This window comes from Heterocephalus glaber, unplaced genomic scaffold (assembly GCF_053883595.1).
Source record: "Heterocephalus glaber isolate CG9 unplaced genomic scaffold, H.glaber_assembly_v1.0 deba00000071, whole genome shotgun sequence".
Lineage (NCBI taxonomy): Eukaryota > Metazoa > Chordata > Mammalia > Rodentia > Bathyergidae > Heterocephalus > Heterocephalus glaber.
The window spans coordinates 28,396,208-28,409,375 of NW_028258137.1; the positions used below are offsets into that span (position 1 = coordinate 28,396,208).

Sequence of the window (13,168 nt, forward strand, 5' to 3'; positions counted from 1 at the left end):
GTCTTTGATTTCTTTCGTTAGGTTGATTCCTAGCTATTTCAGTTTTTTGGATGCTATTGTGAAAGGAATTATTTGCCCTATTTCTCTCTCAGTGAGTCTGTCATTGGTGTAGAGGAAAGCTATTGATTTTTGTGTGTTGACCTTGTAACCAGCTACTTGACTGAATTTGGTTATTAAGTCTAGAAGACTTTTGGTGGAGTTCTTGGGGTCTTCTATATAGAGTATCATGTCATCTGCAAATAATGACAATTTGACTTCTTCATTACCTATCTTTATTCCTTTTATTTCTTTCTCTTGTCTAATTGCTGTGGCTAATGTTTCCAGAACTATATTAAACAAGAGTGGTGATAGTGGACATCCTTGTCTTGTTCCTGATTTTAGTGTGAAGGATTTCAGTTTTTGACCATTTAGTATGATATTGGCTGTTGGTTTTTCATAGATGGCTTTTATCAGTTTGAGGTAGAGACCATCTATTCCAATTTTTTTAGGGGTTTTATCATAAATGCATGTTGGATTTTGTCAAATGCTTTTTCTGCGTCTATGGAGATGATCATATGGTTTTTGTCCTTGGCTCTATTCATATAGTGTATTACATTGATTGATTTGCATATATTGAACCATCCCTGCATCCCTGGGATGAATCCCACTTGATCAGGGTGTATGATCTTCTTGATGATCTTCTGCATTCTGTTTGCCATTATCTTATTAAGGATTTTTGCATCTATGTTCATTAGTGAGATTGGCCTATAGTTCTCTTTTTCAGTTGGGTCTTTCTCTGCTTTGGGGATCAAGGTGATGCTTGCTTCCAGGAATGAATTTGGGAGTATTGCTTCCCTTTCAATTTCATTGAAGAGTTTAAACAGTAGTGGCAGCAGTTCCTCTCTAAATGTCTTGTAGAATTCAGCAGTGAAGCCATCAGGATCCGGGCTTTTCCTAGTTGATAAGTTTTTAATTACGTTTTCAATTTCATTGGTTGATATTGGCTTGTTCAGAATTTTCAGGTCTTCTTCGTTCTACTTTGGTAATTCATATGTATCTAGGAATCTGTCCATTTCTTCTGTGTTGTCCATCTTATTGGCATATAGGTTCTGGAAGTAGGTATTGATGATCCTCTGGATTTCTGCTGGGTCTGTTATAATTTCACCCTTTTCATTCCTAATTGCATGGATTTGGGCCTTTTCTTTCCTTTTCCTGACATGGTTGGCTAAGGGTTTGTCAATTTTGTTGATTCTTTCGAAGAACCAACTCTTGGCTTCATTGATTTTTTGTATCATTCTCTTAGTCTCCATTGCATTGATTTCTCCTCTGATCGTTATAATTTCCTCCCTTGTATGAGCTCTGGGGTTGTCTTGCTCATTTTCTAGAAGCTTGAGGTTCAGCATCAGGTTGTTTAATTGGGCTCGTTCTGTTTTCCTAATATGCGTATTCACTGCTATGAATTTCCCTTGTAAGACTGCTTTCATTGTGTCCCATAGATTCCGATATGTTGTACTGTCATTGTCATTTAATTGAAGGAACTGTCTGATTTCTTCTTTAATTTCCTCTGTGACCCACTGGTTATTCAGAAGTGTGTTGTTCAATTTCCACGTGTTTATGAAATTTTTTGAGTTTCTTTTGCTATGGATCTCCAATTTCATTGCACTATGGTCTGATAATATACAGGGGATAACTTCAATTCCTTTGCACTTACTTAAACATGTTCTATGTGTAAGTATGTGGTCTATTTTGGAGAATGACCCATGTGCAGCTGAGAAGAATGTGTATTCTGATTTTGTGGGGTGGAAGATTGTAAACATCTGTTAAGTTCATTTGTTCAAGAGTTCGATTGACTTCTAGTATTTCATTACTTATTTTTTGTCTAGTTGATCTATCTATTTGTGACAGTGGGGTGTTGAGGTCCCCCACTACAATTGTATTAGTGCATATATGACTTTTTATGTCCGTATTTGTTTTATATAGTTGGGTGCACTAGTGTTTGGTGCATAGATATTTATGATTGTCCTCTCTTCCTCTTGGATTCTTCCCTTTACAAGGATGTAGTGTCCTTCTTCATCTCTCTTAATCAGTGTTGGTTTGAAATCTACTTGATCTGCAAAGAGGATAGCTACTCCTGCTTTTTTTTTGGTTCCTGTCACATGGAGTATTGTTTTCCACCCTTTAACTTTCAGTCTATGAGTTTCCTTTTGAATTAAGTGTGTTTCTTGTATGCAGCATATTGTTGGATTTTGCTTCCTGACCCATTCTGCCAGTCTATTTCTTTTGATTGGTGAACTGAGATCATTAACATTGATGGTTATAACTGAAATGTATTGACTTGTCATTGCCATGACTTTTTCTTTTTGTTGGGTTCTCCCCTTTTACATTTAATTTCTTGTCATGCCAGATGGGTTCATTCTGCTTTGCTTCCTGGGGTTGTGATCCTCAATGTCTGTTCCTAGGATATTGTGTAAAATTCTTCGGAGTGCTGGTTTGGTATTCACAAAGTTCCTGAGGTGCTCTTTATCATGAAAGTATCTTATTTCTCCATCAATTTTGAAGGACAGTTTTGCAGGGTACATCAGTCTGGGTTGGAGGCTGTTTTCTTTTAGGGCTTGGAATATGTCACTCCAAGCTCTTCTTGCCTTGATGGTTTGTGTTGAGAAGTCTGCTGTGATTCTGATGGGCTTTCCTTTGTATGTGATTTGTTTCTTTTCTCTGACTGCTTGTAGAACTTTGTTCTTCTGTTGAGTTTCTGGAATCTTAACAATTATATGCCTATGTGTAGATTTTTTTTGATCAAGGCTATTTGGAGTCCTATGTGCCTCACTTATCTGTATGTCAAGCTCTTTTCCCCTGCTTAGGAAGTTTTCTGCCATTATTTCGGTGAAGAGATTTTTTATGTCATCTGGACTCTCTCCTATTTCTTCATTGACTCCAGTCAGTCTTATGTTATTCTTCTTTGCATCATCTAGCAGCTGCTGGATTGATTTCTCATGTTCCCTTATAATTTTGAAGCAATTTTTCTTTTCCTGGTCACTAATTGCAATCTTACCTTCTATATCTGAAATTCTGTCCTCACATTGGCTCATTCTGCTGTGTAGACTTTCAATGGAGTTTTTCATGTCCTGGAAATCTATTTGCATCTGTTTTATGGATTCCATTTGTTTCCTATGTTGGGATTCCATCATGTTCCTCAGCTCCTCTCTAGATTAATCATGTCTTGCACTAGGGGCACAGTTTCTCCTGTTATCTGAGAAATTATTTCTGATTTCATTTTTTCCAGATCCCTTTTCGTTGTCAGTTCAGTGGGTCCAGGTGGTTGAGTATCAGAGTGTTCCATCTTATTTCCCTTTGGGGTTGCTATAGGTGATCTGGAAGTCTGGTTTTGAGACTTATTTGTTTTCTCATTTCGACTTGGGGGGGGACTGTTGGTGCCTGTATGGATTACCTCCTCTTGAGCTGGGAGAGATGGGACAGGGGCCGGGAGCAGTGCCCCTTCCTCTGGTCCAGGAGCAGTGGGATGGTGGCCCAGAAGCCCCTACCTCTCGGCCAGAAGCGGTGGGAGGGATGGTGGCCCGGAAGCCCCTTCCTCTGGGCCAAGAGCGGCGGGACAGAAGGTGGCCCAAAAGTCCGCCCTTCTGGGCTGGGAGCAGCAAGAGGGATGGTGGCCGGGAAGCCCCTTCCTATGGACCAGGAGCAGTGGGACGGTGTCTCAGAAGCCCCTACCTCTGGGCTGGGAGCAGTGGGACTCAGTACCATGGTCTGGTGGTCTGGTGTTCTCTGCATCTTTGTAGTGTGGAACCAGGTGGCTGCCTGTCTGCAGCGGGCTGATTCGGCGTGTTCCGAGTGGCTCGGGACCCCGGGTAAGGTGTCCGCAGACCTGCCTGTCTGCAGCGGGGTGATTCGGCATGTTCAGCGCGATTCGCGACCTCTCCTGGATGGTTCTGATTCAGGACCTCTCGTGAAGTTGCAATCAAGAGATCAGCTTGGAGTGGGATGGGGGTAGAGACTCCATCTCTGCTTATTTATTTAGCTACCATAGGAAGCAGTTTCTCCATAGGGCTGCTCGGAACTTGGGATCTTTCCTCCAGAGGCCGTTGCAAGGTAGGACTAAGGGTCCGGGCCAGTGGGAACCTTGGGCTGGGCCGAGCCGAACCGAGGCGTGTCCAGCCTGAGGAGCAGGACCAGTCGGGGGCGTTCCCTCGGTACATCCGGTGAGTCCCGGCGCAGAAGCCCTGCGGCCTGCACTTTCATTTTTTGAGACAGGGTCTCGCCTTGGAGTTCAGACTGATCCTGAACTCACTCTGTAGCCCAGGCTAGCCTCGAACTCTTGATCCTCCTGCCTCTGCCTCCAGAGTGCTGGGATTACAGGCGTGGGCCACCAAGTATGGCTTTTTTTTTCCCTTGAGTACCGGGAATCAAACTCAGGACCTCGAGCCTGCCAGGCAAGAGCTGTGCCCCTGAGCTAAATCCCCAGGTCCAATGCACTCTGAACATCCCTTTGAGTTTATATCTCAAAGAGCAAGCTACATGAATCATACCTTCTTTCAGCTCAAAAACATTCCCAGTAGCATTAACACTAATTTCCACTGGCTGGGACCGATACAGTAGAGAACTGAGGTAGCTAGCTTTGTATTCAGGGGGTTAATTTTGAATTGACTATTTTCTTGTCAGATGTATCCTAGCAGTAGAAACATTACTACAAACAAAAGAAATTTATAGCTTGTCACTCATGGAATATCTGGAATCCCTTCTCCATGTGGTGGTTGCTGACTTCTCTTCTGCTGTCCAACATCCCAACACCTTTCTGTCATGGGGAGTGTAGGAAGGTAGCAGGTCCTGCTTCCTGCTCTGCAAGTGGACTAAGCTGTCACCCTCCCATCAGACACTCAGTGAGGTGAGAGCGACTCCACAGAGGGCTGGTTCAGAGCTGATTTGTAGCAGCAGTGTTGGCCACATCCTGCCAGACTGTCTCCGAAAGCATTTCCTGTATTGGCCCTGGCATTGCCTTGCAGTCTACTGTACCACTTGCTTCTTGGCTCTGACACTGTCCTGGGGTCTATTCCCCAAGTTCCTGAGCAGTGTGGGAGTTCCTGACAGGCTTCCAAGTCATTGCTTTTCTCTTTAAGATGGCCACAGTCATTTTTTCCAAGGCAGGATGCTTCCACATGTGAAGAAGCAAGACTCTCCCTGAACAGGGTCTGAAGTCTTCTTCTCCAGCAGCTTTGGGTAAATCTCTTCATTTTCTCTGAATTTAATTTTCCTCATCTTTCTTTTTTATTTATAGTTTATTTTAACTGATACATAAAAAATAAATTGTACATATTAATTTAGTACATGTAATGTTATACACACACATTGTGTAATATTTAAATCAGGTTAAAAACATCTGATTCCTCAAACATGTCTTTTTTTTTTTTCAAACACGTATTTCTTTACGGTGAACTTTCAAAAATTCTTTCTTTTAGCTTTTGAAATGTATAGTACATTATGGTTTCTTCTCCTCTAAATGGAAGCATAATACACTTCCAAACTCTCAAAAGAATCTGAGTATGTGAAAGATGTTTTAGCTTTTTTCTTTTTTTGGTGCTCAGGATTGAACCCAGGGGCTCATGTATATAATTATATCCCCAGGCCAAAAGATATTTTAGATAAGTCAAAGTTGGCCAACCCTCCATAAAAATATACAAGCCAGGCATGGTGGCACATCCTTGTAATCCAGCACTTTTGTAGGCAGAGGCAGGAGGTTTGCAAGCTTGAGCCCCACCCTTCAGCCCTTTTTAGAGACAGAGTCTTACTAAATTGCCCAGATGGGGCTTAAACTTGTGATCCTCCTGTGTCAACCTCCCACAGTGCTGGCATTACAGGCATGTACTACCATGTCTGGCTGCTTATTTGTTTTAAAAGAAATAAGTTGTCTATTATCAATATTTTAAAACTCTTAACTCGAGGAGCCAAACATCTGCAACAATATGGCAGAAATTATTTTCATTTAGTAGATGAAATAATTCAACTTTATTGGCCATTAAAAAAAGTATTTATAACTTTCATTGTCAGATATACTATACCTTGACCTGTAGTATGTTTGCTGACAAAGTAGAAGGGAAAAATTTTATTTTGAAGCTTCTTCCCTGGAGGAATCCTATTTCTTCTAGTTCTGGAATATTTTTAATTTAAAAATGAGACAAGCTAATTCTCTCAGATTCTACCCATTTTCAAATACAAAGCAAACAACTGTTGCAGAATAGGAATGGATTGAATTCTAGTCTTACTTTATTTCCTACTCCCAGTCTTCTCATCTGTGAAATAGAAACAGTTAAAAATGACTGTGGGAATGAGGTGATAAGACTAAAATGAAGGTGCTCTGGAAATAAGATTTTTTTTTATCAAGTCCTAAAAAGTCACCTTTGGGACTTTATTTAGAACACTAGAACAGGCAGCCAGTATAACTGATACTATTTACTTTAAATGAGTGCTTAAGTTGGAAACTAGACACTTACTGGTAAAAGCAGAAAGATTTATACAGTCTGAAGAGAAACTTACTTGAATCACTCTCTAGACCCAGTTACTTCTGATTACATGGTGCCTCAAAAAAGCCTATGCTGGGCTGGGGATTTAGCTCAGTGGTTCTGGCGCCTGCCTCGCAAGCACAAGGTCTTGAGTTTGATCCCCCCCTCAAAAAAGCCTATGCTTCCAAGTGCTGATGAAAAATCTAGTAGGCTGGGAGGCCTTGTGTTGGGGAACATTCAACAAAAGCAACAGCAGACTGGGGTCTAGCCTTATACAAGCGTCCACACCCTACTTGTCCAATTTTTCTCTCTAATCTAGGAGTTTTAGTAAAATGCCATGAACAATTCCAGGGTAAAAGACAGTCCTGCTGAAAGGATCCTTTAAAAACTATGCTTATACCAGTTTAGTTTGATTTTGTTGGAGCACTTCTAAAACCCATGCCAAGACTTGACATATGGAATGGGGGACTATTATTTAGATTAACAAAATAATCCAGAGGGCTTTTCCCAACTCAATGGGCAAACATCATACAAATATAAAAAGTTCCTGGTTAAAACTAGGTCAATTCTGAATAGCTTATAATTTGACTGACTGGGTATTGGAGAAATATACAGTGGCAAAAAGCAGCCCTCTGGAGAGAAGAAGTAAAACAATTCTCATACTCAATAACCCTAGCTTGCTTACTATAATGGATTTAATCCTTCCTTTTATATCACCACTTTCTATAAAAGAGAAATACTAAATATCAAAAACAAACATGCCTACTAATTACAAGATGAAAGTCAAGAGAAGTCAATACAACACTTAGCATTTTATGAAAGGAGAAGAAGAGAATTCCTACAAGACTCTTAAAACTTAAATTCAAGGTAAAACCCATCACTAGTCTCAGTATAAAAGCTGAAAAAAAGATGTGGATGGGGCTGGACTTGACCCTGCAAAAGATAAAGGACACATCTAACCTCAGGTAGAAAATTAGAGTGAAATTAAAACTCAAAGAGAAAAAATGCTGAGGGTTAATTTCATTTGTATTTTCCTACTTCTAATCAGTTTAGCCAATGACTTTTAGGGATCTAATACCATGTGGTTCTGCCCAAGAAATGACTGAGCAAACCTATTTGAAAAATAAGCGTGTCTGAGTACCTTCTACCCACCTACCAGAAAAAAAGCCAAGTATGCCCCTCCCATTTGTTTAGTTCTTCAGGATACTCACATGATTCAGAAATTTGCTGTCTCGAGTGGCCCAGCCAATTTGCATGACGCCAGAAGTGACTACTGTTACTTCATAGTACCACACCCCAGCATCCACACAAAAGGTGCAACGAACACTTTCAAAAGAGGAGGCATCACAGCGAGCCTGGCAAAACCAAAGAGCATGACAACTACCATCAGTGTCTGAAAACCATCAAAGTAACTGACTACTGGGAAAGCTGAACATATAGTTTTCCTTATTAAAAGGTTCCGGTGGACTACTGTCTTCTCTGTCCAACCTCAATTACAAAAAGCATAAAACTGAATGAAGTATACTCTATGACTGTTTTATCATTTAATTTCCAGGGAGTTCTAACAGAACTGCTACCAAGCTTAGAAGACCTGAAAGATGGCTGTAGTCAGAATTCATAAAGGCTGATGGGCATGGTAATGTATGCCTGCAATCGTAGTACTCTGGGAGCCTGAGGCAGGAGGATTACAAGTTCAAGTCCAGTCTGGAAGACCCAGAGAGACCCTGTCTCAAAATAAAAATTGTGCTAAGGCCTTGGGTTCAATCCCCAGTACAATAAAAAAAAAAATAATACAGGTTATTGGCTTCCTTTTTCAACATTTAGAATTTTGCTTTCAAATTAGAACCTTATACAAATGCAAAAAGGGAAGGAAGGGTAGAAAATGGGGTATAATCTAATTATTATTATTATTATTATTTTTTTTTTGGTACCAGGGATCGAACTTGGGTCCTTGAACTTGTGAAGTAGGCAGCAAAACCACTGAGCTAAATTGCCAGCCCAGGTATAATCTAATTATAATCTACAATTTTATAGCCATTGTTCAAAGAATTCTTTAATCCTGAAATTTCTGGTCCTCATAGTACAGTCCTCCTGTATCTAATCAGCTCTTACATCAGCACCACTCAATACGCAGGGAGAAAGGGAAGGACCCAACTTGATATGATTAGCTCAGTGGGGATTTAAAAATGGAGAGGTTTCCTTTTGAAACATTAGTCTTTGTACCTTTAGTTGAATAAAATGACAGATTAATGACAAACATTTAAACTGGCCAGTAAATATTATATCATGTACAACAGGTATAGTACCATGTGGGATATAATGGTAGATAATGTCCCAAAACACTCTCTATTCTACCATTTCTACTCTAACCACTCTTCAGGTAGGAAATAAACCATCTATTCTACAAGATATTGCTTTTGGTCAGAAATGGGGCTTGAAAATGAGGAAAACGTTTTATTCCCCAAAAGGTCCATCTATGGAAGCTTTACCTCCAAGCCATGGGGCGAGATCTTCAGGTACTCGCTGACATCATTGCTATTCAGCATGGCTCTGATGCTACGCAAGTCTACTTTCTCGTAGGTCAGCTGTCTACCTTCTTTTAAAACTGCAAAAGAAAAGGGGTCATGTTTCTAAGGGAAGCAGCTGAGGGAAAAAAAGAAAAGCTACTGCCATCTCTAGCTGCCATCCGATTGTCAAGAAATGAGAATAGATGGCAAGGTTCTGAACCTCAACTTTGCTGTTCCACTACCACATGAAGGCTAACCAAGCAAATGTCAGGAAAGGCAGCAATGTGAGGTTGATACTTCCATTCCCTGTACCTACTTATTTTGCAAGAACCAAGAGCCAAATTGCACTTTTTCAGAATTATTCTTTTTTTATGGTACCAGGGATCGATCTCGGGACCTTGGGCTTTCGAGGCAGGCAGTGGAACCACTCAGCTAAATCCCTGGCCCTCAGAATTACTTTTTTTTTTTTTTTTTGGTACTGGGGATTGAACTTGGGTCCTTGTGCTTGCAGAGCAGGCAGCGAAACCGCTGAGGTAAATCCCTGGCCCTCAGAATTATTCTTTAACTGGCACTATACCCACAGTGTTGAGTTGATGACGGGGGTCATACATCCAACTGCTACTCATGGAGGGGGAGGGGAAGATATAACAGTAGTACAGTTTTTGTGCTAGTATCCCTTGAAGGAGGAAAAGAGAAAAAGCCTGGAATAGCCCTCATGGTGCAGGTAAGGTATGACTTGAGGTTGAGGACCAAAGTTGAGGGAACTGGCCTAGAGGTAGGAGTCATCAGGACTTACCTGTGGGACAGTCAAGAGACAATCTGTATTGCAAAGAGTTGGTTAGACAGTGCCATATGATTAAAGGCCTTGACACAGCAGCAAACAGGTACCAGTAAAGGTTTTTTGTTTGTTTTTGGTACTGGGGATCAAACTCGGGACCTTGTGCTTGCGTGGCAGGCGCTGGAACCACTGAGCTAAATCCTTGGCCCAAGTAAAGGTTTTTGAAAGTAGAATGCTAGAATCAGAAGTATAAACTGTAATTTTTATTGAGGGTCTCTAGGATAGTTTTATGCTACAATACATGCAGTCTACCAGTACAGGGTCCTATAAAGAACTCACACTCATTCTTAGAAATGGAAAACTAGTAAGCCTACCAAAAACATGGATTTGGAAATAGACGTTTTATTTTATTTCTTTTTTAAAGGAGCACTTTGATGTAAGTATCACATGAAGGTTTTTTTTTTCTGGTCTTCTGTTCACTTTCTATCACATAGTTGTGCAGCAATAATTTTCAATAGAACTATTCACAAAAATCACAACAAAATGAATTATACATGGGAGAACCCAAGGCAAAAACTAAGAATGTTATGCACTGTATACAGTATTAGTGCATCTCATCAGATAGTAACCATGGGAAATAAATCTGATTTACGGAATTAAAAAAGAACTGAATTCTAGAAACTCTTGACAAATTGGTAATATTTCATTTATCAGTTTCATCATCCTTTAAATCTTCGAAGATAGTTCACTAGCCCTCCAGTTTATTCATTTGTTCATTATTTTGTAGTACATATCTGTCATAATATTGATCACATTCATCATAGAGAATTTATACCTGTACGTAATATATCTTGATTCTTTTTTTCCTCATTCCCTTCTCTATTTACAAAAGCTTTATTTCCATTTTTCTCCTATTCTCTTTTTTCTCCCTTTTCCTTTCCTTCCCTCCCCTTCTTGTTCCTTTAGAAAAAGACATTTTAATAAAGGACAGTTGCCACTTACAGAGATTGTCTAAGCTCCACTGGGCACAGAAACCAACTTGACGTTTCAAATAATCAGGCTCATCAGCCCAGGATTCCAATGTGACAAGCCGGTTGCTAATACTGGATTCAGAGATAGTCAATTTATTTTCACCTGTTTGGAAAGATGAAATACTTAAATTAACAATGAAAACGTAGGATGATTGGCTGAACAGATTAGTTGTGGTGAGTAAGGAGTGGAAAGAGGCAATTAGAGAACTTTGAGACCAGAATGGACTTCATTAAAGTTTCTAGGGATGACAAAGCTGAAGAGTTTTAACTGTTTTCTGGTAATCTCATCAGTAAATTTTTAGCTCTAAAAAGTGAATAACTGTGGTCACTAAGTTCAGATTCGTTGGCAAGAAAATTTTGTCCCTGTTATTCTTCACTGGCTCTGAAATGTCTACCTAGAGAAAAACACAAGGTATGCACATTTGATGGCGTTCAAAGTGCAGGCTCATCCACTAACAAAAAAAATAAGATTTTTTAATGACCAATACAGAAGATCCTTAGTGCAAGAAGTCACTATACCTACTTGTCTGCGCAAACTTTTCCAGTGCGATAAGTGCAAAGAGCATGACTGTGGGGTGGGACTGTAACTTCTGAAAGACAACAAAAGATTAAGAAAAGATCATTCCCCCTGCAGAGATAGCACAAGTTATCAATTTCACTATTATACAATGTATACTAAATTTTTTTTGGAGTTGTCAAAAAAGTTACACTCACTCAAGTATTTGTCTATTTAGCTAACATTGTTAGTAACAAAGAACCAAGATACAGTCTTTTAATCTTGTATTTTCTTAAAGTCAATGAGTTAATTTATAAATATGGAAATTCAACAGTATCTTGTAAAATATTGTTATTTTGCTTAGTAACATTTACTATAGGACCCCGATAAAGTAATGTTGATTCTTAATGTTGATTCATTTAAACAAACCATACAAACTAGAATTATAGCTAAAAATGACTTTTTAGAACCCTAAAAGGAAACATTTAGAAGTATGATGAAATTAACAACTATTGCCTTGGCTTTTAATATAGTCCCTGAAAAGAATTCTACAAATGCTCTGATAATAGGGGAGAGAGCAACAGTGAGTGCCATGTTACATTTGCACTCACATCACACAAGTTCTAGTTAAAGAAAGACCTACCTGTTTAACATCACATCTTCTTTTTTTTTTTTTGTATTAAATTCTTTTATTGGTACATTGTAGGTATACAACACAATTACATTTCTCATTGGGAATTGTACCTTTACATAATGCATCTTGGTTCTTATTTTTTCCCCATTCCTAGCCCTCCCTTCACCCCCTCCACCCTTCCCTATTTACAAAGACTTTATTTCCATTTTTTCCATTTCTCAGCATTTTTCCTTTCCCTTCTTTCCTTTCCCCTGCCCCTCCCACTACCCCTACCCCTTTGGATCTTTTCTTCCTATTTTGCATTATCGATTATTCATTCTAATCATTGCTACATTTTAGGTATACAATATAATGACATTCATCATTGGAAATTTGCACCTTTACATAGTCTCTCTTGGTTCTTATTTTTCACCCTTGCCCAGCCCTCCCTTCAACCCCTCCATTCCTATTTACAAAGATTTTGTTCCTATTTTTCCATTTTCTCATATTAATCCCATTCCCTTCTATCCTTTCCCCTAGCCCTCCTACTTCCTTCCCCTTTGCCCCTTTTCTTCCTATTTCACATGACCTATTATACATTTAGTCCTTATTTACACTTTCAGTTTCTCACACCAGGGAAACTATTTGGTATTTATACATGTGTGTCCTATTTATTTCACTTAAGAGTATTCCCTCAATGTGCATCCACTTAGCTATAAATGTCTCTAATTTCTCATTTTTTATGGCTGAGTAGTACTCCATTTTATAAAAAAACCCCACATTTTCTTTATCCAGTCTCCAGTTGATGGGCATTTGGGCTGTTTCCAAGTTTTAGCTATCACAAACTGTGCTGCTATGAACATGGGTGCACATATATCACTGTGGTATGATTCTTTTAATTCTTTGGGGAAGATCCCCAGCAGTGGAATAGCGGGGTCAAATGGGACTTCCAGTCCTAGTTCTTTGAGGTATCTCCATACTGATTTCCACAGTGGTTGCACCAGTCTACACTCCCACCAGCAGTGGAGCAGGGTTCCTCTTTCCCCACAGCCCCGCCAGCATTTGTTAGTGGTTGATTTCATGATAGCAGCCATTCTTTCTGGAGTGAAGTGGAATCTCAGCGTTGTTTTCATCTGCATCTCTCGAATGACCAGTGAAACATCACATCTTCTCACAGCCATGCTTCCCACAACTGTGCTCTGGAACCCCAGAGGAGCCCCACTCTCTTTCCTGCTCCCTGCCTACAAGGCAAAGC

At 39.8% G+C, this 13,168-nt stretch overlaps 1 protein-coding gene across 5 annotated transcripts in view; it reads right to left on the reverse strand.

Annotated features, from left to right (window-relative positions):
* Positions 1-13,168, reverse strand: part of Rspry1 (ring finger and SPRY domain containing 1) — a 54,240-nt gene that overhangs the window by 16,490 nt on the left and 24,582 nt on the right. For all 5 annotated transcript variants that reach the window (XM_021257005.2, XM_021257007.2, XM_013071618.3 and 2 more), the window contains exons 7-10: positions 11,328-11,394; positions 10,776-10,907; positions 8,978-9,093; positions 7,700-7,843 (exon numbers count right to left, since the gene is read on the reverse strand). In XM_021257005.2, the coding sequence (XP_021112664.1) occupies positions 7,700-7,843; positions 8,978-9,093; positions 10,776-10,907; positions 11,328-11,394 (459 nt within the window). The remainder of the gene's footprint in view (positions 1-7,699; positions 7,844-8,977; positions 9,094-10,775; positions 10,908-11,327; positions 11,395-13,168) is intronic.